The sequence below is a fragment of the Solanum pennellii genome, chromosome 10, assembly GCF_001406875.1.
Source record: "Solanum pennellii chromosome 10, SPENNV200".
NCBI lineage: Eukaryota > Viridiplantae > Streptophyta > Magnoliopsida > Solanales > Solanaceae > Solanum > Solanum pennellii.
In genome coordinates, this window is record NC_028646.1 from 838,865 (window position 1) to 860,316 (window position 21,452).

The 21,452-nt window shown below is 32.5% G+C and overlaps 3 protein-coding genes across 7 annotated transcripts in view; all 3 read left to right on the plus strand.

Annotated features, from left to right (window-relative positions):
• The first annotated feature begins 634 nt into the window (after positions 1–634).
• Positions 635–4,215, plus strand: LOC107002566 (40S ribosomal protein S8-like). The gene is made up of 5 exons (XM_015200629.2): positions 635–791; positions 913–985; positions 1,922–2,252; positions 2,642–2,811; positions 3,896–4,215. The coding sequence occupies exons 1-5, from the start codon at positions 788–790 to the stop codon at positions 3,981–3,983; spliced, it is 666 nt and encodes a 221-aa protein (XP_015056115.1). The 5' UTR covers positions 635–787; the 3' UTR covers positions 3,984–4,215.
• Positions 4,216–5,029: 814 nt separating this feature from the next.
• LOC107001818 (sodium/hydrogen exchanger 4) lies at positions 5,030–12,892 on the plus strand. 2 transcript variants are annotated; one of them, XM_027912328.1, is made up of 14 exons: positions 5,030–5,263; positions 8,980–9,098; positions 9,188–9,285; positions 9,366–9,425; positions 9,515–9,561; positions 9,652–9,846; positions 10,170–10,216; positions 10,308–10,374; positions 10,598–10,698; positions 11,052–11,153; positions 11,578–11,734; positions 11,809–11,871; positions 11,957–12,040; positions 12,253–12,892. In XM_027912328.1, the coding sequence occupies exons 1-14, from the start codon at positions 5,111–5,113 to the stop codon at positions 12,526–12,528; spliced, it is 1,569 nt and encodes a 522-aa protein (XP_027768129.1). In that variant the 5' UTR covers positions 5,030–5,110; the 3' UTR covers positions 12,529–12,892. The 2 variants fall into 2 exon arrangements, with proteins under 2 accessions (XP_027768129.1, XP_015055265.2); XM_015199779.2 differs by lacking the exon at positions 5,030–5,263 and adding an exon at positions 8,159–8,459.
• A 3,136-nt stretch (positions 12,893–16,028) lies between these two features.
• The window catches only part of LOC107002274 (protein ENHANCED DOWNY MILDEW 2), a 12,893-nt gene continuing 7,469 nt past the window's right edge, over positions 16,029–21,452 (plus strand). For 2 of the 4 annotated variants that reach the window (XM_027912048.1, XM_015200225.2), the window contains exons 1-12: positions 16,029–16,172; positions 17,065–17,509; positions 17,590–17,686; positions 18,116–18,169; positions 18,272–18,402; positions 18,869–18,965; positions 19,101–19,205; positions 19,718–19,965; positions 20,041–20,163; positions 20,276–20,752; positions 20,906–21,044; positions 21,164–21,265. In XM_027912048.1, the coding sequence (XP_027767849.1) occupies positions 17,100–17,509; positions 17,590–17,686; positions 18,116–18,169; positions 18,272–18,402; positions 18,869–18,965; positions 19,101–19,205; positions 19,718–19,965; positions 20,041–20,163; positions 20,276–20,752; positions 20,906–21,044; positions 21,164–21,265 (1,983 nt within the window). In that variant the 5' untranslated portion in view covers positions 16,029–16,172; positions 17,065–17,099. Of the gene's footprint in view, positions 16,173–17,064; positions 17,510–17,589; positions 17,687–18,115; positions 18,170–18,271; positions 18,403–18,868; positions 18,966–19,100; positions 19,206–19,717; positions 19,966–20,040; positions 20,164–20,275; positions 20,753–20,905; positions 21,045–21,163; positions 21,266–21,452 lie in introns of those variants that run through there. The other 2 variants (XM_015200226.2, XM_027912047.1) reach the window with 2 other exon arrangements.

Here is a 21,452-nt window from a genome sequence, read left to right on the forward strand (position 1 = left end):
ACTTACATTGCGCGTAATTATTTGAAACACTTCTATTTGAGACACATGTTTTGGGCTGAGGCACATATCTATTAGAAAATGATGACTTTTAATAATCTTACTATAGTTTTTCTTTTCTTAACAAAGTTGACATAAAAAATTATATTAATTTGATGTCTTTCATATAAACAAGATATAGTCTTTGCGTCAACAGATATGCTTAATCTTTCTAGTTCTTAATTTAGAAATCTTGATAAAAGGATCAAAATGCACGTTGTAAACTCATAAGTAAATTGCTCCTGTTATTTGATTATTTGATAAGCAATGCAAATACGGATAAGAGGTTTGAACTATGAGCTCAAATTCAAAATTATACTACAATTTATTCAATTTATCGTGTTTGAAATCTATTCGATAATATAACCACCTGTTGAAGTTATTACTTAATTAATAATCATTATGTATTGAATTATAAGATAAAGTTTAAGGTGATATAAGATTTTTAATGATAGTTCTAAACAAATTGTAATATAAATAGTAAAAATTGTTAGTCTTATCATTCCTTTGAATCAAATATTTGTACCAAATTGGAATAAATAAAAATTGAGGGATTGAAATTGAATTCGAGGTTAAACAACAAGGACTAAAATGCAAAAGGGAGGACAAAAATGGTATTCTAACTACAGCTAGGGTTTTAAAAGATGGTTTAAAAACCCAGTGCATCTCATTTAGCCGTCCCGCTAGAAGAGCCCTTCACCGTTGCAGTGCGAAACCACCGGAACCCTAGGATACTTCGTCGCCGGCAACCATGGGTAAGGAAATCGATCCAATCAGCTTACCGTTTGCCTTCGTTAATCTCGTTTGTTTGTTTTCTGTTATAGTGAAATTGTGAAAAATAAGCTTAAAAGAGCAATATGCTATGGTGATTGGCAGGTATCTCTCGGGATTCGATGCACAAGAGACGTGCCACTGGAGGCAAGAAGAAGGCATGGAGGAAGAAGCGAAAGTAAGTGGAATTTATTGTTTCTATCTCAATGTAATGTTACAAGAGATTCAAAATAGTCGATATAAACTAATTTGGTATGAGTGTAGTTGGTAGATTGGTTACTTCTATATGTTGTAGCTGGATATAGGTTTAGTTAAACTAAGTTGAGGCTGAGCAATGAGATTTGAATTTAGTGATCTGTGTATATAAGATTGATATAGTCGATCAAACTAATTGTGATGAGTGTGGTTGATACATTGAGTATTTTCTACTATTTTGGAGTTGAATGTAATGGAATTGATGCAAAGATCTTAGGCAGTTTACTAAAACTAACTCGAGGTTGAGCAATGCTGATTTATTGATGCTACTTTGACCTGAATGTAGTGATTTTGTGTACATAAGATTGATATATTTGTCTGAAATAATTTGGCACGAGTCTAGTTGATATATTGGATATTTATACTTTTGAAGCTGAATTCAATTGGAATGGATGCAAAAGATTCATACAGTGCAATAGGAGTAAATTGGGATTTGAGTGAAATTGATTATTGATTGTCTGACTTTATTTGGAATGTGTACTGATATAGCCGACTAAAGTATTTTGTGGTTGAGTGCCGTTGATTTATTGAATGTCATACTTTTTAATCTGAGCCTAGCTGAAATGGATGCTACGTGAGAGGATTTGTTTAGTTGAATTCAAATTAATTTGGGATAGAGTGTATTTATTTTATTGAATACCGTTTGTCTGATGAAATCTGGACCTTTTATATATAGAGGAAGAAATGTAGATTTATTAGGATGTAGATATAGGTTGCTTTTGTTACATAATTGCAATGAGAATCTTGTCTTTTTCCTTAGAGTAGATCTTCTCAATAACTTTTATTGGGCTGTCCATGGATATGACTTCAATCGAGTGTACATTATGATATTAACTTTTGATTCAATGTCTATGTGAAGGTATGAGATGGGAAGACAGTCTGCAAATACAAAGTTGGTGCCTAATGCTAAGACTGTTAGGAGGATCAGGGTCCGAGGAGGCAATGTGAAGTGGCGTGCTTTGAGGTTGGACACTGGAAATTACTCTTGGGGTAGTGAAGCTGTTACTAGGAAGACCCGTTTATTGGATGTGGTCTACAATGCCTCAAACAACGAGTTGGTTAGAACACAAACTCTAGTGAAGAGTGCTATTGTGCAAGTTGATGCAGCTCCATTTAAACAGTGGTATCTCCAGCACTATGGTGTTGAAATTGGTCGCAAGAAGAAGAGTGCTGCCAAGAAGGAAGGAGAGGTATTTGCGCAAATGCTTATCTTATCTTATGTGCGCTCTTCTGATCATGATGTTCCACTTCTTTTTATTTGATAATTATTTTATGATACAATTTATTCACTTAATTCATACTCTTAATTGCGAGTTGTTTTACTTGAGCATTTGTGAAGCTACAAATGTTTCTTGCGCTCTATGTGGTGTTCCTCATGCAAATTGAAATACGTAATTGTTTGTGTTAAATTTTCAAAGACTTTTCCCCCTCTTTTCTGAATATTTTTCTTTTAATTTTTTTTTCAATGTCTCTTGTGGTGAATTTTGTCTTAGTATATGTTTACAGCGTGGTGTTCTATTGGTTTGGTTGGCATAGAGTCTCAGTGCATTATGTGAAGGTTTTGTATTTAATTTCACAGGAGGCTGCTGAGGCTGCTGCAGAGGAGAAGAAAAGTAACCATGTCCAAAGAAAGCTGGAAAAACGTCAACAGGATCGTAAGATCGACCCACATATTGAAGAGCAATTTGCTAGTGGTCGTCTTTTGGCGGCAATCTCATCACGACCTGGCCAATGTGGTCGTGCTGATGGGTATGAGTTTTCTTCTCTATTTAATCTTAGTAGAAAACTCTGAAGCTCAAATCTGCGGACTCTTTGTTTCGTTCTATCGACCTGCTACTAACTATTTTGACTTGATGTTATGCATTTAATGACATAATACATTTTTTCAACTATGAGAAATTTTAGCCATGCTAACTTGAATTTGCCAGTCTTTGCATTGGAGGTCTAGTATTATCATAATTTTTTTTTGGCGGCGTTGCTGATTTTTTATTGCTAAACTATGATCATATGTCATTGAATTAATGATCTTTTCCTTGTTTATATATAGATTCAACTATCTGCATCAATTTCGGTCCAAATAAACCGTGATGAAAAAAATGATTTAACTAAAAAAAGCTTTTCATTTAACCATAAAAATGATTTAACTAAAATTTTAATTTACTATGTAAGACAACAATGTATGTTTGGTCATGAATATCATGTCTTTTGGAATCCTATTAGTTATGACTTTCTACTTGGAAGATATATAATAGTAGCTGATTATGTGAATATTCTCTTTCCTAGTTCTTTCCAATAATAACGGAAGCTTTCTAAATTTGGGAACAGTTTAACTTAAACTTCTCATTTTACCCCCGATGAGAAGCTCTTACAGGGGTAATTACATAGCTTCCTTTCTTCAGTGTTTATATCTATCAGTTGCTTCATTTGCTATTTGTTTTGTTATCCTGCTATTTTGCTGTTTTATGTCCTTGCACCTTACTATAATTTCTTCTTTTCTTTTGATTTGAGGGTCTATCGGAAGCAACCTCCCCACCCTACAAAGGTAGGGGTAAGGTCTGTGTACGTCCTACCTCCCCATACCTCACTTGTGGAAATATATTGTGTATGTTTTAGTTTGTTGTAGTGAACCTTTCATACTGTCCCAAATATTACAAAATGTTAAAGACCACGCATCCCAAAAGTGTTCAAACTATGTCCATAAGTAGCAAAAGCTTCTTTCTTAGATTTCGAAGCTATTCAGACTTTATCACATAAATTGGAACATAGAGAGAGTATCATGCTCAACTCTTGCAGCTGTCATTTGTTACATTTTTTTTATCATAACTTTTGGCAGTTACATCTTGGAGGGTAAGGAACTGGAGTTTTACATGAAGAAGCTACAGAAAAAGAAAGGGAAGGGTGCAAGTGGTGCTACTGCTTAAGAGTTGTAACTCATCATCAAAAGTTTTATATGAGATTGCCTCTGTTATTACTCTTCATAGAATGGAATTAAGAACATCCTTTAGCTATTATTAGAGTTTAGATCAGACTTATCTTTTTTGTAATGTGATGTCACATGATTTTGACAGGTTCATCTTTACATCACTAATGTTTTCTTCAGACTAATATCATTAAGATAAGTCTTGTGTCAACTTTACATTGTTGAGAACTTTACATACTCTGGTTTTTATTTTATTTTTGATTTTCCACCCTATGTTCAGAAGAGCCTTTATTAGAGCTATTAACTAAATTTAGATCACACATTATAGGTGTTATGCGGGAATAATGCTTTCAACACGATTTTCTTTATACTCAAAACTGAATTCGATACTTCTTTTGACACCAAAGTTAAAATATATACAAAAAGGTGTTCTTGATTTTTTTAATTTTGATAACTATTTTTAAAATATATTCTTTTTGTTTTAAAAAGAATGATCTAGTTTATTTTTAAATTTGTTAGAGCTTTAACTAAATCTAGATCGTGCATCGTAGGAATTATTCGAAAAATACGACGCTTCTTTTCTACTGCTGCATTTTAATACCAAAGCTAAAATAGACACAAAAAGTTATTCTTGATTTTTCAATCTGAATAAATACTGCTTGATAATTATTTTTAATATATATTATTATGTTCTAAAAAAATGATTTAGTTATTTTCTAGTTTTTTTAAAAAAGAATGACTCTATTATTTTTTTTTCAATACTTTTAACTTCAATTTCTTCACATGATATATTTAAAAATGATACTTTATAGTATTTGATATAATTTAAACTCCATACTAAATCAAATAGATCGATTTTCATGAAACTAAAAAAATTGTATTGTAGATAAATAAAGATGGAATTAAAAAACAATATAGAAAGGTACAACAAAGGAGAATAAAATATGGCCACGTGTATTTGTTTGCATGATAATTCGTCTTCTTCCCCAGACGTGTTCATTTTCCCCAATAAGCACCGCAAAATTTGTTTTCTTATTAGCAGCTAAAACACTGCTTCATACATATCATGCTTCAAAAAAAAATAGAAAAATCCCCCCAAAAAAATGTTAAATTTGTGAGTTTACAAAAATGGCACTGTTCAATTATGTGAATGATACTGGCAGCCATGAGATGGTGGTTCCCATAACTGTCTTCGTTGCGATTTTGTGTTTTTGTTTAGTGATTGGGCATTTACTCGAAGAAAATAAATGGGTTAACGAATCCATCACCGCCATTATCATTGTAAGTATATATAATTGAATTCTTGAAAGTTCGAGATAGAGATGTTTGAATCTTTTTTTTCTAGGAGATAAACTGAGAAAATTTCAGACACATACTTAACTAAATTAAGCTTCTAGTATTCCTGAATTTTTTATTTTTTTTTTGTATTTTATGCACCTTTTTGACTTAAAAGTAAAATCCAAATATGTCTTGCACGCCTCAGTTATGTGAAATTATGGAATCTTCTATGAAAGACAATAGGTTTACGAAATTATAAAAAAATAAGTTCAGGCATAACAATAGGACCTTCCTTTAGTTAATTAAAGTGTGTCTTTTGAAATTTTGGTCATAGTTTATGAATCCTGGTAAAAAGACATATTTTTATATTAAATAATAATTTAAATATATAAAATGATTTATAGCCATTATAATTCATTTTTGCCACCAGTTATACGTCAAACTATCTTACATAAAATAGAATAGAAATAGGATAATTTTCTGTCTCAACTTATATGAGTCCTCGTAAAAAGACATATTTTTATATTAAATAGTAATTTAAATATATAAAATGATAGCAATTATAATTTATTTTTGCTACAAGTTACAAGTCAAACTATCTTACGTAAAATAGAATAGAAAATAGGACAATTTTCTGTCTCAATTTATATGAGTCCTCGTAAAAAGATATATTTTTATATTAAATAATAATTTAAATATCTTAATGAAATAATTTACGGTCGCTATATTTTATTTTTGCCACAAGTTATACAAGTTTCCTTTTCTTTTATACACTCAGTGCAGAGTCAAACTATGTTACATAAAATAGGACAGAGGCAACACCTTATTACACTTACGATTTTATAGTGTTTATATGGTTAAAATTATGTCTTTAAATATCTTTTCTTAAGATTATCTTACAAATTCTGTTAATATGATTTTATAGTGTTTATATGGTTAAAATTATGTCTTTAAATATCTTTTCTTAAGATTATCTTTACAAATTCAGTTAATATGAAATAGAGGGAGTAGTGTTTTTGTAGACTAAATTTGTGGGTGTTAAGATTTGATTCTTTCATCCGTTGAGATTTGAATAGTCAAATGAATTGTTTAAAGTTCGGATCTTTAAAAATTTCTTAGTAGTTGTGAATATTTTATTGATGAACATATTTTCAAAATTTTATTATTTTCTTAAAATACAATTGATGTAATTATAATTTAAAGTTATAGATAATTAAATTTGCAGTTGCTTTGTACTTTTCAATTTGTGTGTTTCACTTCAATTTGAATCAATCATGTTTTAAACATTTTAAGCTCAAAGTTAATTAGATTATCAAGTAATGAAGTTTATGACTCTTATCTTAACTTTGAATATCTTATAAACCATGAAATCAATATAATATTGATGATTTATGTCTACTTTGTAATAAGAAAACATTACAAAACTATTTAGAAGTAAAAATAATTAATCTATTAGATAAATTTTTAATTTATTTTTTAAAAAATATACTACTTCTAAAGTAATTTTGGATAGTTTAAAAATTCACACCATTGAAAAAGTTGAGTTTTTGGCCAAAAACATCCTTCAACTATACCCCAAACTTAAATTACATCCTTAAATATTATTTTTAGTAGAAAGCATCCTTTAATTATACTCCAAACTTAAACTACATTCTTATTCTTAAAGTATCATTTTTAGCAGAAAACATCCTTCAAGTATTTTAAAGTAAATAATTTCATCCTTCTACTTGAATTTATCAGGAAACTAATCTATATATTCCACAAAAATTAAGTCATTTCTTCCTAATTATTATTCTTAAATATGCCAAGAATATTATCCTGAACTTTTTCGTAATTGAGTTAAGAATTATGCCAAATCTTTTAATTTGATCGTTTTTTTCATTCATTTTTCATGTATTTTTAATTAAAAATATTTTTAGTTTAAATATGTTTCTTCTCAATTGAATATGCTAGAAGCGACATTTGTTGGAGACTTCCGCTTCAATAATGTAGAATGAAACTCAAATACGAGACATAATCAATATTTTGGTCACTTTGATATTAGATTGACCCAAAAATCTATTCATTTAATTGGTTAAGAAAAAGGTAAAAATAATTAATCTCCAACTTCTTTTCTTTATGAAAAGGCAAATCATGTGCACTCATACCTTCCAATCATTTTTAGTTTTCATGAGCAATAGTGTCTAAGATTTATTTTTAAAGAACTTCTTGTAGAAAGTAATGAAATTTTCCAGAATAACTTTTCTTGATAGTCACGTTCTACTCATTTTTTCGTAAGATCCCTTAATTTTTTGACAATATCTAACAAAAGGATGAAAATTGTTCACTTAAACATACTTAAAAAATGTTTTCTGCTAAAAATGATACTTTAAGGATGTAATTTGAGTTTGGGATATAGTTAAAGGATTTTTTCTGCTAAAAATGATACTTTAAGGATGTAGGTTATGTTTGGGGTATAGTTTAATGATGTTTTTGGCCAAAAACTTGAAAAGTTCTTAAAGATATAATCAATAAGAACTTAATACAAACATTTGTGATGTTATATGTCTATTCATGTCTTACGAATTATTTCAAAAATATTCTATCGTCAATTAAGAAAAAAAAACAATTATCAAATTTAATTGACTATATAAATTATTAAATATTTTTAAAAAAAATTGACTTCAAGCCACACATTCTATTGAGTTGTCCGAACATTTATTTTAAAATAATTAATTCATTAAATAGATAAAAAAAATAAACCATCACTTATACAACTTAGAAGAATAAGTCCATCCTCAGCATAGTAAGAATAAGTCCTTAGCATAATAAGAGGATCGTTACGACAAAATACAACAGTATAAAGATATCCTCCTACACTTGTGTATGATAATTTCGTCTTATTACAAATGTGTCAATTTTCTAGTCAGTACCACAAAAATTTTAGTCTTTTTAGCTCATATTTTCTACTTTCATATATATCATGCAACAAAAATATAGCATACAAATAGAAACTAGCAGGGTTGTTAAATTTGAGTGTGAGTGAAGTGGTGGAAAAATGGCCCTGTTCAATTACGTGAATTTTATTGGGCATAAGAACAGCCATGAGATGGTGGTTCCGATCACTCTGTTCGTGGCGATTTTGTGTATATGTTTGGTAATTGGCTCTTTATTCGAAGAAAATCGATGGGTTAACGAATCCATCACAGCCATTATCATTGTACGTATATGCATTTCCTCTCTTTTTCTTCGTTAGGAATTTGTTAATGAATTCAATTTACTTTATGTCAACTTTTTAATTCTAAATTTCCACGGGATCACGGGATTAAAGATAAACTTAAAGTGTATGTTGGCACATTGTACATATCCTTAGATCTAAGAGTACAAGATTCACAAAGTCCTTTCATTTTTATTTTTTAAAATTTCGCGTCGAGTCAAAGCCAGACGAGTAAATTAAAACAAAACGGAGGAGTACTTTCTCTGTTCTAGGTTATTCTACATAGTTTCAATCAGCAGGCTCTTTAAGTAAAAACAAAATACTAAATAATTTTTTGATACTCAGTAGTCTTAGGATCATATGTCGAGATTTATAAAGAGTCTGAGCAACATAGTTTCTTAAGTCATATTCATAGTTTCTCTGAATTATTTGGTGTTATTTTGTTTTTAAGTATAGTTTACGGAATCAACCGTTTTGTTTTTCACTGGTTGTGAGTGTAATAAGCTGCTCCTCTGGTGTATAGGGTCTCATATCAGGGACAATAATACTTCTGATAAGCAAGGGGAAAAGTTCTCACATACTCAGATTTAATGAAGAAGTGTTCTTCATTTATCTACTTCCACCGATAATATTTAACGCAGGGTAAGAGGTTTTATGTTAAACTATAATTCCATCGATGTCAAACATCTTACTTTTTTAAATGACATGTTGTGTATACATATCTTCTCCAGATTCCAAGTTAAGAAGAAGCAGTTTTTCCATAACTTCTTAACTATTATGTCGTTTGGAGTTATTGGTGTTTTCATATCATCAAGTATTATCGCATCGGGTAATCTATCATTCCAAAGCTTCTTCTTTCGTTATATTATCTATTTTATTTGGTTTAACATTCATTTCTGATTAATATAGGCAGCTGGTGGATATTTCCAAAGCTTAATTTCAATGGATTGACTATTCGTGACTACCTTGGTTTGTTCGTTCTATCTGAATTTCCTTGTTTGCTTTTTCATTGTTGATATTAGCTGTGACATAATACTGATGCAACTGTCCTGATTAAGGTATTGGAGCAATATTTTCGTCAACGGATACTGTTTGCACACTGCAGGTTAGTTATAATGGCATGTGAGGTCGTGTGTCGTGTTTCGTTAAGTCAGCTAGTTAGTTACATCTGCGTTGCTGCAAACTTTATGTGCAGGTTCTTCATCAAGACGAGACTCCGTTACTTTACAGCCTTGTCTTTGGGGAAGGAGTAGTGAATGATGCTACATCAGTTGTTCTATTCAATGCAGTGCAGAAGATTGATGTCGCAAGATTCAATGGCTGGTCGGCTTTCCATGTCTTTCTAGATTTTCTCTACCTGTTCTCCACAAGCACTTGTCTCGGAGTTGCTGTTAGTCTTTTTACTCTTTTAATTTCGTACTATGTGGTAGAGGCCGGATTTAGTTGTTTCCATAATGCTCGAAAAAAATGAAAAAACTGTTTATGTTGTGTCCGAGGGTATAGGATGGTGTAATTGATGAATTATCGCCTTCTAAGAAAATACTACTATGCTGATTATATCAAACATGAGGTTGAACTTACTTTCAAGATTATCCTTCCTTGTCATTGACTTCACTTCTAAGCGAATTACTTATTTTAAATTTATTTTGCTCCTTGGAGCACGAGTGCCACGAGCAAACAGTTTTGCTGAATGTGTCCTGTTTCTGCATGCAGGTTGGACTAATAACATCATACATTCTGAAGGGCTTATATTTCGGAAGGTAAAATTCGTGTTTGATGTTTCTGTATTCATATATGGAAGCTCAGAATCTACATTATCCTATAAATTCTAAATGTTTCATATCTGTGCAGACATTCTACCGTTCGTGAAATATCTCTCATGCTTCTGATGGCATATCTGTCTTACATGTTGGCTGAGGTATAGTAATTACTTGAACTATACTGTTTTGTGTTGAGAAAACACTAAATTGTTACACATAATTGATTTCGAACCAATAAATCAAATGAGACGTGGTAGAATCCCGAACTCAGGCACCATATAGTTCAATCCTAGTTTCGTTTGTGAATTCTATTTTCATATATATATATATATATATATTAGTATTCTCATGGTATTTACAAACTGATTATGTTGTTTAAAGCTTTGGAACCTCAGTGGGATTTTGACCGTCTTCTTTTCCGGAATCTTGATGTCTCACTATGCATGGCATAATGTGACTGATAGTTCAAGAATCACTACGAGGTATGCATGAAAGTGTCATTCATATATTTTCTGCAATTTTGACCTATTGTGAAATGCTTGTATTCGGGGCGACTAAATGCCTTTAAAAATGAGGCTTCGGTCTTAGACCTCCAAATTTGACGGTAACGTGTGTACTTATTCCCCTTTCTTACATAGTAATTCCGGGAAGCACACCCGTTGACGGTAACGTGTGTGCTTATTCCCCTTTCTTATTACTAAAATAATATAGTTTAGAACATGGAAAAAATAAAGTTTTTCAATAAAAATCTAAAAGATTAGATGTTAGACCTCAGGCTACTAATTATTATGAGTCGTATGATGATGTATTGAGATGATATATACTTTGGACACAGGCATGCATTTGAAGCTATGTCTTTCATTGCCGAAACGTTCATATTCTTGTACGTGGGGATGGATGCGTTGGACATTGAAAAGTGGAAGATGAGCCAACAAAGGTAAGATATCAACTCAATGGTATCATTCAATTATTATTGATTTATATTCGGTTATCAATTCATCTTAGGTCGTATAAAAAGGTAGAGATAGATAACTTCTCCTCGAGTGTTCAATTAAAAGAACTCAATGTGAATGTTAAGTGCTTGTAATTTAATAGAGTTTTGACTGATTTGGTGAACAATGTCCTTTTGTGGATAGGGAGGATCTAGGGGGTCGGGAGGTATTGAACTTCCTCGGTAATAAATTACACATATATAGCTTTTGAATATCCCGAGGACCTGAGCACAAGACATGAGATTGGCTTATTAGTGGTTTAAAATTTATTTTGAGGTTCCAAGTTCAAATCCATAGATACTACATATTTATTTTTTGAATTCCCTCGTTCGAGAATCCGCAAAACAAAGCTGACTCTTTTATATCCAGTCTTGCTGGTAGTGTTTGGACTTCAATGGGAATATATGTTACTGTGCTCGTATTGATGGCTATTGGGCGTGCTGCTTTTGTGTTCCCTCTCTCTGTTCTTTCCAATTTCATGAATCGAAATGCTAGAAGAACGCCGCCAATAACGTTCAAACATCAGGTAACATGCTCGTTATTTCTTGAAATAATCATGTCGTAAATATGTGCGCTGTGTCATGTGTGCTATTTTATCAGATAGTAATTTGGTGGGCTGGTCTTATGAGAGGGGCGGTTTCTATAGCCCTGGCGTTCAAGCAGGTATCTTAGCATTTCCCACGATATGGATCAGTTTTAAAATTTAAGTCTGTCTGATTAATATTGAACGTATGAACTTTCGATGCAGTTCACTTTCTCTGGTGTTACCATTGATCCAGTACATGCGGTCATGGTTACGACTACAGTAGTTGTTGTGCTCTTCAGTACTCTGGTAAGTTAACGGCAAATTGGATAAGATTTTGATATTTGGTATAGAAAAATCCATTAGAACTACAGAGCTTAGGCGTATTCGTATTATGAACAACCTCTCTAACTCCACGAGGTGTGGCACTAGTGGGATTTTATATATTGTTGTTTGGCCTGTCCATTCGACCCAACTCGTCAATTTTTGGTAACTCCATAAATTCATTGGTTTCATTCCAGGTTTTTGGCTTCTTGACAAAGCCACTTATTCACCATTTGCTTCCGCAAAATGACAGTAGGAGAGGTATAGATAGAGAATCATCGATCTCAAAAGAGACGCTTCCTTTGCTTTCGTTTGATGAATCTGCTACAACCAATCTACTACGCGCGAAGGATAGCTTGTCCATGTTGCTTCAAAGACCTGTATATACAATCCATTCCTACTGGAGGAGGTTTGATGATACTTACATGAGACCGATATTTTGTGCACCAACCACAAATGAGGAGTCTGTATAGTAAGTATTCGAAACTCACGCCACCACACAATGGTGACAATCATACTCTCTTTTTCGCGTAAGGAAGCAAATCATCTGCGATGAATGATGGATGTTTGAAATTTTGACATCCGAAGCTTGGAGCTTTTATACATTTGCTTTGATGAATCAATCTTTGCTGGAATTATGCAAGAAAATTATAATGCATAGCAAGGGCGCGTAGACGATTCGATCTCTTTATGCAATAAAATGAGGATTTCTCTATTTGTTGAAAATGTCTTTTTAACTTGTTTTGTAATGCTGCTGCTAACATGCTGCTGATGATTAAAAAAGCATCAAAAGGCTGTTTGTATGACATAGGTTTATATGATGGCATAATTGTCCGACACTACGTTCCATACTAGTAATGAATCAATTGGTTGATCTTTACTTTTATTTTATCATATATCTATTTGACATTACATATATATGTTAATAGTTAGTGATTACTTTATGTAATAAAAATCTAAGTCTATCGACAACAATATTTCTATTTCATAAATATTCGGGATATAATAACTCTTACCTTATACTAAGATGTAATGATCCTTCAACTAAAAATAGTATAAAACAAGATCTATTGACACTTAAATTAAATAGTATAGAACACTCTAGAGGGTGGACATAAATATCAAAAAATAAAAATGTTGGAACGAATCGAATTAATTTGGGTCTTCGATTTCATTCTTTTGGTATTTAAGTTTGGTGTTTATTTTTGTCAAAATTTTCGTTAATGTAAGGTTTTTGATATTTAGTGCATCGAAATATTAATATATATGTAATGTAAATGAATCTGTCTACGTTTTTGTTTTTTTTCCTTGAGCAATAGTTAGAGATAAAATGTTCTTGATTAAGATAAAGATGATATTTTAAGCATAATAAGTGTTTCATCCTCGAGTAATAGTTGAAGATAAAATATTCTTGACTAAGACAAATATGATCTTTTCAAACTTAATAAGTGTTTTATGGTGAGACATGCTATTATTTGACATGATTTTAAATTTGTAAGTGTCTTGTACATTGAATTTATCATTATTTTATTTTTATTAGCATCGAACAATCGTTTCGAAAAACATCAAACTAAATTGACCCGTAAAAAATCAATCAAACTACATTAATTCGATTTGGTATTTCATGCACATTTTTTCAAAACTAAAAATTGAACAATCAAACTAAAAGTTGATAAAAATCAAATCGAAGAACAAAACACATATCATAATGAACGACTTTATTAAATTGTTTATAAGAAAAAAGCATTGCTAAAGTTTCATATTATGTAACAACATTTTTTTTACCCTCCCTATAAGCTTCCACCCCTTTTACTTTCTTGGTGACTCAATCTCGCAAACTTCGGGTTGGAAGTGAGGGATACTTACCCCTCGAGCAACTCCCTCTCGTCATTATCTAACAACTTTATTAGATTGTTTATAAGAAAAAGCTTTGCTAAAATGTCATCTTTATTTTGTACTTTCTTTGTCCAACAATAATTGTTTATTATTAATTTGATAGATAGATTAATAAAGAGTAAATGATAAAAGTAATTTTACTAGAGTACAACTATTAAATATAAGTCATTTAAATATTAAAAGTAAATCATATTTAATAGTAGCAAGGATAAAGTAAACATAAAATAGTAAATTATTCTATAAAGCGGAAAAGTAAAGATGAACGGGAAGAATATGTTATGACCCCTTAAAATTGTCCGCACAATTCACTTAGACACTTCAATATGCCTTTTTTCCTATTAGACACTCAAACCTTAAAAAGTAAACACCTCTCAGACATTTTTCTAAGACTTGATCAAAATAGGAAGTGTGTGTAACACAAATGCAATTGACGTGAATAACAAATCAAATGAAACACGTGACATTCAAATTTAAAATAATTATACCATTAAATTTTGAAAATTAAAAAATCTAAATCTAAAAAAAAAAGAATTTCAACTAAAAAAAAATAAAAATTCATTTTGTCATCATCACACTCACCCGGCACCCGACACCAACCCAAACCTTTTCTTTTCTTCTCTCGCTAAAATCACCTCTTGTTCACCATTGTTGTTTTCTAAATGAAGATTTTAACATATACTTAAGTATCAATTTATTTTCTTCTCTTTTTTTCCTCTCTTTTTGTTATCTTAATAGATAGTATATATTTTTTTCTTTTAAGAAAAAATTTGTTCATCTATATTTATTTTGATTTTAATTTTACTTTCTGTTTGTGTTTCGTTATGAAGCAAGGAGGAGTGTGGATCGGCGGAAGTGTTTGTGGCCTCCATGTTTCCGGCAAAAAAGTGAATGATGATTTCATTTTTTGATAAAAAACTTAGATTATATTCTTCATTTTTTCCAACAAAAAAAAATATAGATAGTTGACTCCATTTCTTATCAAATTTAAGCATAAGAGAAGAAGTAAAATTATAAAAAAAATGTAAGGCGGTAGATTTTATTGTTATAAAAAATTGGTGGCAACCGTCTATAATTTTGAAAGGAAAGAAGAAAGAAATATAGTTATTTTTTTTAAAAAAATAGTAATAATGAAAAGAAAAAATAAAAAACTGAAAAGGTGATTAAATAATTCACGCACCTAACTAGGTGCAGGTTAAACTTTTTGTGGTACGTGTGCACAAAGTGTCTAAATGATACAAATTCAGAATTGTCAAGGTGTTCAATAGGTACAAATTAGGGGTGGGCATAAATACCTAAAGATCGAACCAAATCGAATTATTTTGATTTTTCAGTGTCGGTTCTTTATTTTTGAAATTTCGATTCTTCAGTTTGGAGTTCGGTGCAAGGTCCCGAAATTACGGTGCACCGAAGAATCGCACTTTTATCAAATAAATTTAATTATATTGCTTAATTAATATACTTAAACATTTCTTACTCAAAAAATTTACATGACCCATTTAAACTTTTTACTTCACCTAGCCCTTTACGACAAAACATTGTTTTAGTGATAAAACATTATAATGACAATCTAGTACTTCTTCTGTTTATGTAGTTGAGTCCTTATATTTGCTCTCTTCTTTATTCATTCAGGTACGGAAGAAACCAAAAATAATGTCGCATATTTATTTTCTCTTTATTTTTATTAAGCACATGAAATTTTTAACACTTTATCATAGTTCCACTTTATTTTTATTCGAAACACCGATTAAAAACATCGAACTAAATCGATCTTAGTTTAGTATAAATATGGTGCACGCTTTTCTAAAACTGAATATCAAAGAACCGAACCGAAATTTGATAAAATCGAACTGAAGAATCGAACGTCCACCTCTAGTACAAATCTTAGTTAATATGTCTAAGTGAATTATGCGGATAACTTTAGTGGTCTATCGATGAATTCAGCGTTTATAAATATATATATCTTATTGGTATTTTTATATGAATAAGTTAATTATTGGAGAAATAATTAATTAATTAAAATTTATCTACTAAAAAGGAAAAAGGAAAACGAAAAAAGACTTATAAATTTGGCGTCAGTATCGTTAAATTTCTGCTAGTTCCGAGTTTCTCACATTTCACTCTCTACCACCACCGGTTACTCTTAAATAGGGTTTCTCCGTTGCGCGCGCCACCGCAATTCTCCGGCGACTTTGCCGTCGTTTCGATTTCGTTCTATACACAGGTGCGTGCAGTCTTGTTACGTTACGCTATGTAGCTTCATCGAATTTATGTACAGAGCCCTAATTTTTGTTAATTCTTTGGACCGAATAATCGGTTTATGAATGCTTCTGTTTTTGGTTTGTTTATTTAGAAAGTGAATGACTTTGGTGAATTGCATTGTTCGACGTCCGTTTCTGGTGGTATGAATTGTTTATTTTCCTTGTTTTTGCCTTAATTAAGCAGTGTAGGGAGTTGGTATGAATTTGTGTTATGGATGTTTATTCAGAAAGTGAATGATTTTTGTGAATCACATAGTTCAACAACGTTTTCTGGTGGTATGAGTTGTTTATTTTGCTTGTTTTTGCCTCAATTCGGCAATGTAAGGAAGTAGTTTGAATTAGCGTTTTGGTCGCCTATCTATAAAGTGAATGATTTCGGTGAATCGCAACGTCCTACAACAATTTTTTGGTCGTATGGGTTGTTTATTATACTTGTTTTTGCCTTAACCCAGAAAATCTGGGTTCAAAACTCTGAATCTCTCTTCGCTTGTCAAATTTATAAGCATGAGAGTAAAGACGAGCAGTCTATCCACTTTATATATAGGAAATTAGCTGTCCACGAGTCTCGCCTTATTACTCCTAATCAGCCTTTAATAATCCCAAGTAATTGTACTAACTTCTAAATATACTTTATAAGCATAGCAGGATTGAATTCAAAATTGGTGCTGAACTCCAATTTTAGATATATAACCATGCCTAACGATCAGATATTTTCACATCGATGGAGGCTTCGTTTTTGTGTAAAACAAGTTTTCTACTGTATTATTGCAAAGAAAGTTTTCCGCTATATGAAGCCATGTCTTAACTTCGTGCTTCTTAATCATTGTATACTGAGTGAATTTCATTGGCATGTAGTCAGGTATTGCCCCAGAGCATTTGGGGAAGTGGGAATGGCATCTTCTGATGATGAAGCTGAAGCAGTCCCAAGTACTGTCTCTAACTATGAATTTGTGGATGACAAGGATGAACCTGTTTCATTTGCGGAGCTAACATTTCAGTGGAATGACACTGAGAGTTTGGATGGGAATAAAAGACATATTTTCTTGCGTGGGACTGCGGATAATGGTCTTCAGAAGATTTATAAGCAAGTCACAACATGGAAGATTGATTCTTCACGTATAGAGCCAGCAATTTCAGTTTTGTCTAAAGAGAATGATTGGATCAAACTTGAAAAACCAAGGAAGGCTTTCCAGGATACCATTAGGTCAATCTTGATCACTGTGCATTCGTTACACTTCCTGAAAAGAAATCCAGAATCTTCTGGCAGAGCTTTGTGGGATCATTTATCTAAAGTTTTCAGGTTCGCTTATAGATATCTTGTATACTAACATATATATTTTTTCCCTCGAGAAATATGGAATCTTACCTATGATTTTGTAGTGTGTATGAGCCCAGGCCTTCAGAGAATGATCTAGTGGATCACATGAATTTTATCAATGAAATTGTTAAGCGTGATGGAAAATTGGCACAATCCAAGGTTTGTTGATTCCTTGTTGTGATCATTCAGTTAGCATGTCGAACGATCTCTGATTCTAATGGTTCTAAATTCATTTTTGTTATCCCCCTCAAAAATATAAATAAATTCACTTTTGTTATCTATTGGATTTTCCGTCGTCTTTTTTCCATCTTTGAAATACAATTGCATAAGGGGGTAAAACTGAATGTACGTTAGCATGTTTCTTGACTGATATCACTATTAAATTTTTCCCACTTTGACGGTTTGACCTAGGCTTCAAATTAATTATAGGTCGAGGCTTCAAATTTGTTTTATTCTCATGTCGTTATCCAAAAGTAATTTCTGATCTATCCTGTAAATAACATAATGTTTTTCCAAAGATGAATTAACTAGTGTCTGAATCGAAATGGAATTCAATCAGGTCGTTTTTTTGAGCCTTGTTTTATGCAGGTTTTACTTACATTTATGGAGGAGAAGCCTAAGAAGAAGAAAATCTTTGACGAGGTTGTACATATTCTTTCCCTTGCTTTTCTTAGACACGAAGCAGGAACTGAGGAATAGAATATTTTGTTCTTTTTTTGAGCTGGTGCTTGTTTCTCTTGGCAGGTTGGATTAATATCTGAGTTTATAGTCGATGAGATCATAAATGACGATGAAGAAGAAGAAGATGACGAGTCTGATTACAATCACTTCGAATCTCTCTGCGCAATATGTGACGATGGTGGTGAACTTCTTTGGTCTGTGCTAAGCCTTTACCATTCCACAAGGACAATCACATAAAATTAATAGTTTGCCAAATTTCTTTGATATATGTTCCAGTGTTGATGTTGTGTTTGCACCCCGATAAAGATTTGTACATAGGTGTAGACCATTGATTCAGCTTGTTCATCATCTTAGTGAAGTAAAGTCTAAAGAAGGGACTGATAAGCTCAGCATTCCGATGTCTAACTGGATGTATAGCGACAGGCCCACCTCCTTTGTTTAGGATTTCTTACTTTGTTCTATTGCTATTGACATTTTTCTTTTCACCTAGTTCTCCTAAGGACTTTTATAATTTCATGGTCAATATTTACCTGATAGAAGCATGTAGGTAGTTCTGCTTCCCTTTTCAGAGGTGGTTAGTTTTGCTTCTGAATTGCGTATCATTATCTAGTGCCTTTTTTCTTCTTCTCCAAATAATATGCCTCTTGTTGTCCTTACCAGCTGTGATGGAAAGTGCTTGAGGTCATTTCATGCTACTGTGGATGATGGTGCTGAATCTCAGTGTAAATCTCTTGGTTTTACAAAAGCTCAAGTTAAGGTATGTCAAAAATTGCCTGAACAATGAAATACTTTTAGAACTTTCTGTTGATAAATTTCTATTCTTCTAGTGATGTTATCCTCATCTCTGGTTAGCAAATTGATTCCTACTACTAATACATGTTTCCCCTTACAGGCAATGAAATATCAAGAATTCTATTGTAAGAATTGTGAATATCAGCAGCACCAGTGCTATGCTTGTGGGAAGTTGGGATCTTCTGATCAATCATCTAATGCGGAGGTACTGTGACACCTGCTGTGGAATAGTACAATTGTTTGAAGATGTTCCTAGCCACCTATATGAATGTTGTCTTGTTAAATCAATAGGAAAGATTACTTACTGCATATTGAGATAGCACATACCCTTATTTTTTGGTTTGTCTGGGTGCTGTTTCGTCTTCTTCTTCTACCTAATTCTCCCCTTTTAACTGTAGGTTTGCCATCTCCTTCTTTTCTTTATTTTTTTAATTTTTTTTTGTTCGATCTTGTTCCTCCTTTATTTGTACTTGGCAATCATTCGTCTATGATAGGAGTTATTGACTCCTATTCCCTATGGAAGGAAAAAGCAAAGAAATTTTGCACAAAGGCTAGCCTAAGTACCTAATGCATTTAATTGTGTATGAGGCATTTTTTTCATTAAGAAAGCAATTATAAGTATGCATCCCTGTGTTAACATTATCTTAGCTTTGAGTTGGTGCTGTGAATTCGATTTTTTCCATGGATATGGTGTCAAAATTCAGGTATTGTTTTCAGGTCTTCCGTTGCGTTAATGCGACTTGCGGTCATTTTTACCATCCACATTGTGTTGCCAGACTGCTTCATCCTGATGCTCAGTCCAAGGTTGATGAACTTAAAAAGAAGATTGCTGCTGGTGAATCTTTTGCTTGTCCTCTGCATCATTGTTGCGTCTGTAAACAAAGAGAAGATAAAGATAAACCTGAGCTACAGTTTGCCATGTGTAGACGGTGTCCAACATCCTATCACCGGAAATGCTTGCCTAAGTACTTTTTTTCCCTTGAATTATCTGTGGACTGTACCTTGTGTATAAATGTAACAAGTTTTATGTAAAATGCCAGGGAAATTGTTTTTGATAAGAGCAAAAATGAAGAAGTAAGTGATGATGATGATGAGGAGGAGGATGATGTCTTGCCAAGGGCGTGGGATGGTCTTATAAAAAATCGAATTTTGATCTATTGTTTGTGAGTTACTTACATCCAACTTGTACTTTTACTCTTATCCATCTGAGCTGGTGTTTCAAGTGACCTTTAGTCTTGATTTTTTTCAAGTGACTTATTCTAATAAATTCCTCAGAAAACACGAGATGGATGAAGAACTGGCTACACCTTCAAGAGATCACATCAAATTTCCGGGAGATCGTAAGAGGGAGAAACAAACATCGGAGCAATTAAGAAAATTTAAAGGTATGCCTGCAGAAGTGACTAATGGCGAGAGAGTGATTGCTAAAAAAGCAGAAACTGTTGAAAAATTATCCAAAGCAGTGAAGGTTGATTTTTCCAGAAAGAGAGAGGGACCGTCTCTTCCTGATTCTTCCAAAAAACAAAAAATTATTGATGTCACTAGAAAGAGTTTGAACAAGAGTTCGTCTGCAAAGCTCAACAAAGCTACCAAAAGTGAAGGTAAAACCTCTTTGGGTGATAAGTTATATGCACTCGTTAGTAGGGAATCACAACCCAGTGAGTCTGGTGAAGAGGGGAAAGCCAAGATCGTGAAGTCTGACAAAAGGGAGAAAAACAGTTCACAGACTTTAGATGCTGCATCAAAGAGCAGGTGAAGCACTTTAGCTCTGTCAATAACCATTTTCAGTTGAGGTCCCAGAGATATCTCAGCTCTTCCTTTTCCTTTGCTTAGGATGGTTTTTTTGATTTGTAGCTGCTACAAATTTTGGCTCTGGATGTGAGCTTATATATGTCTGTTGTGCAGAATATTGGCCATGATTAAAGACGTTAAATCCTCCATAACTATGGAGAAAATAGTGAAGCAGAAAGTACCCACAACACACACATACTCGTCAAAATTTGACAAGTCTATTACCTTGGGGAAAGTTGAGGGTTCCGTTGAGGTACTTCAGAAATAACTTTTCATGTTTGTTTCTGTTAAACCTAGATTCTTAAATGTGACCTATTTAATCAGATCCCAAAGGGACCTCCATAAAAATCTGACCTAGTTTATGTCTTGCAGGCTATTCGTGCAGCTTTACAAATATTAGATGGAGGGGGCAAAGTCGAAGATGCAAGAGCTGTCTGTGAGCCTGGGCTTCTTGCTCAGATAATGAAGTGGAGGGTATGTGTTTCATTCTTCTTTTCAGTTCCAATTTGCTTATTCTAGTTTTGCCTTGAGGTACAGATGTTGAGTTGTTTGTGCACAACTTAAATAAGCCATCTTATTTCCAAAAAAAAAAAAAACAAACTTAAATAAGCCATCTTTTGAACCTAAACAACAACAAAATGATATGATGAACCCCCCCCCC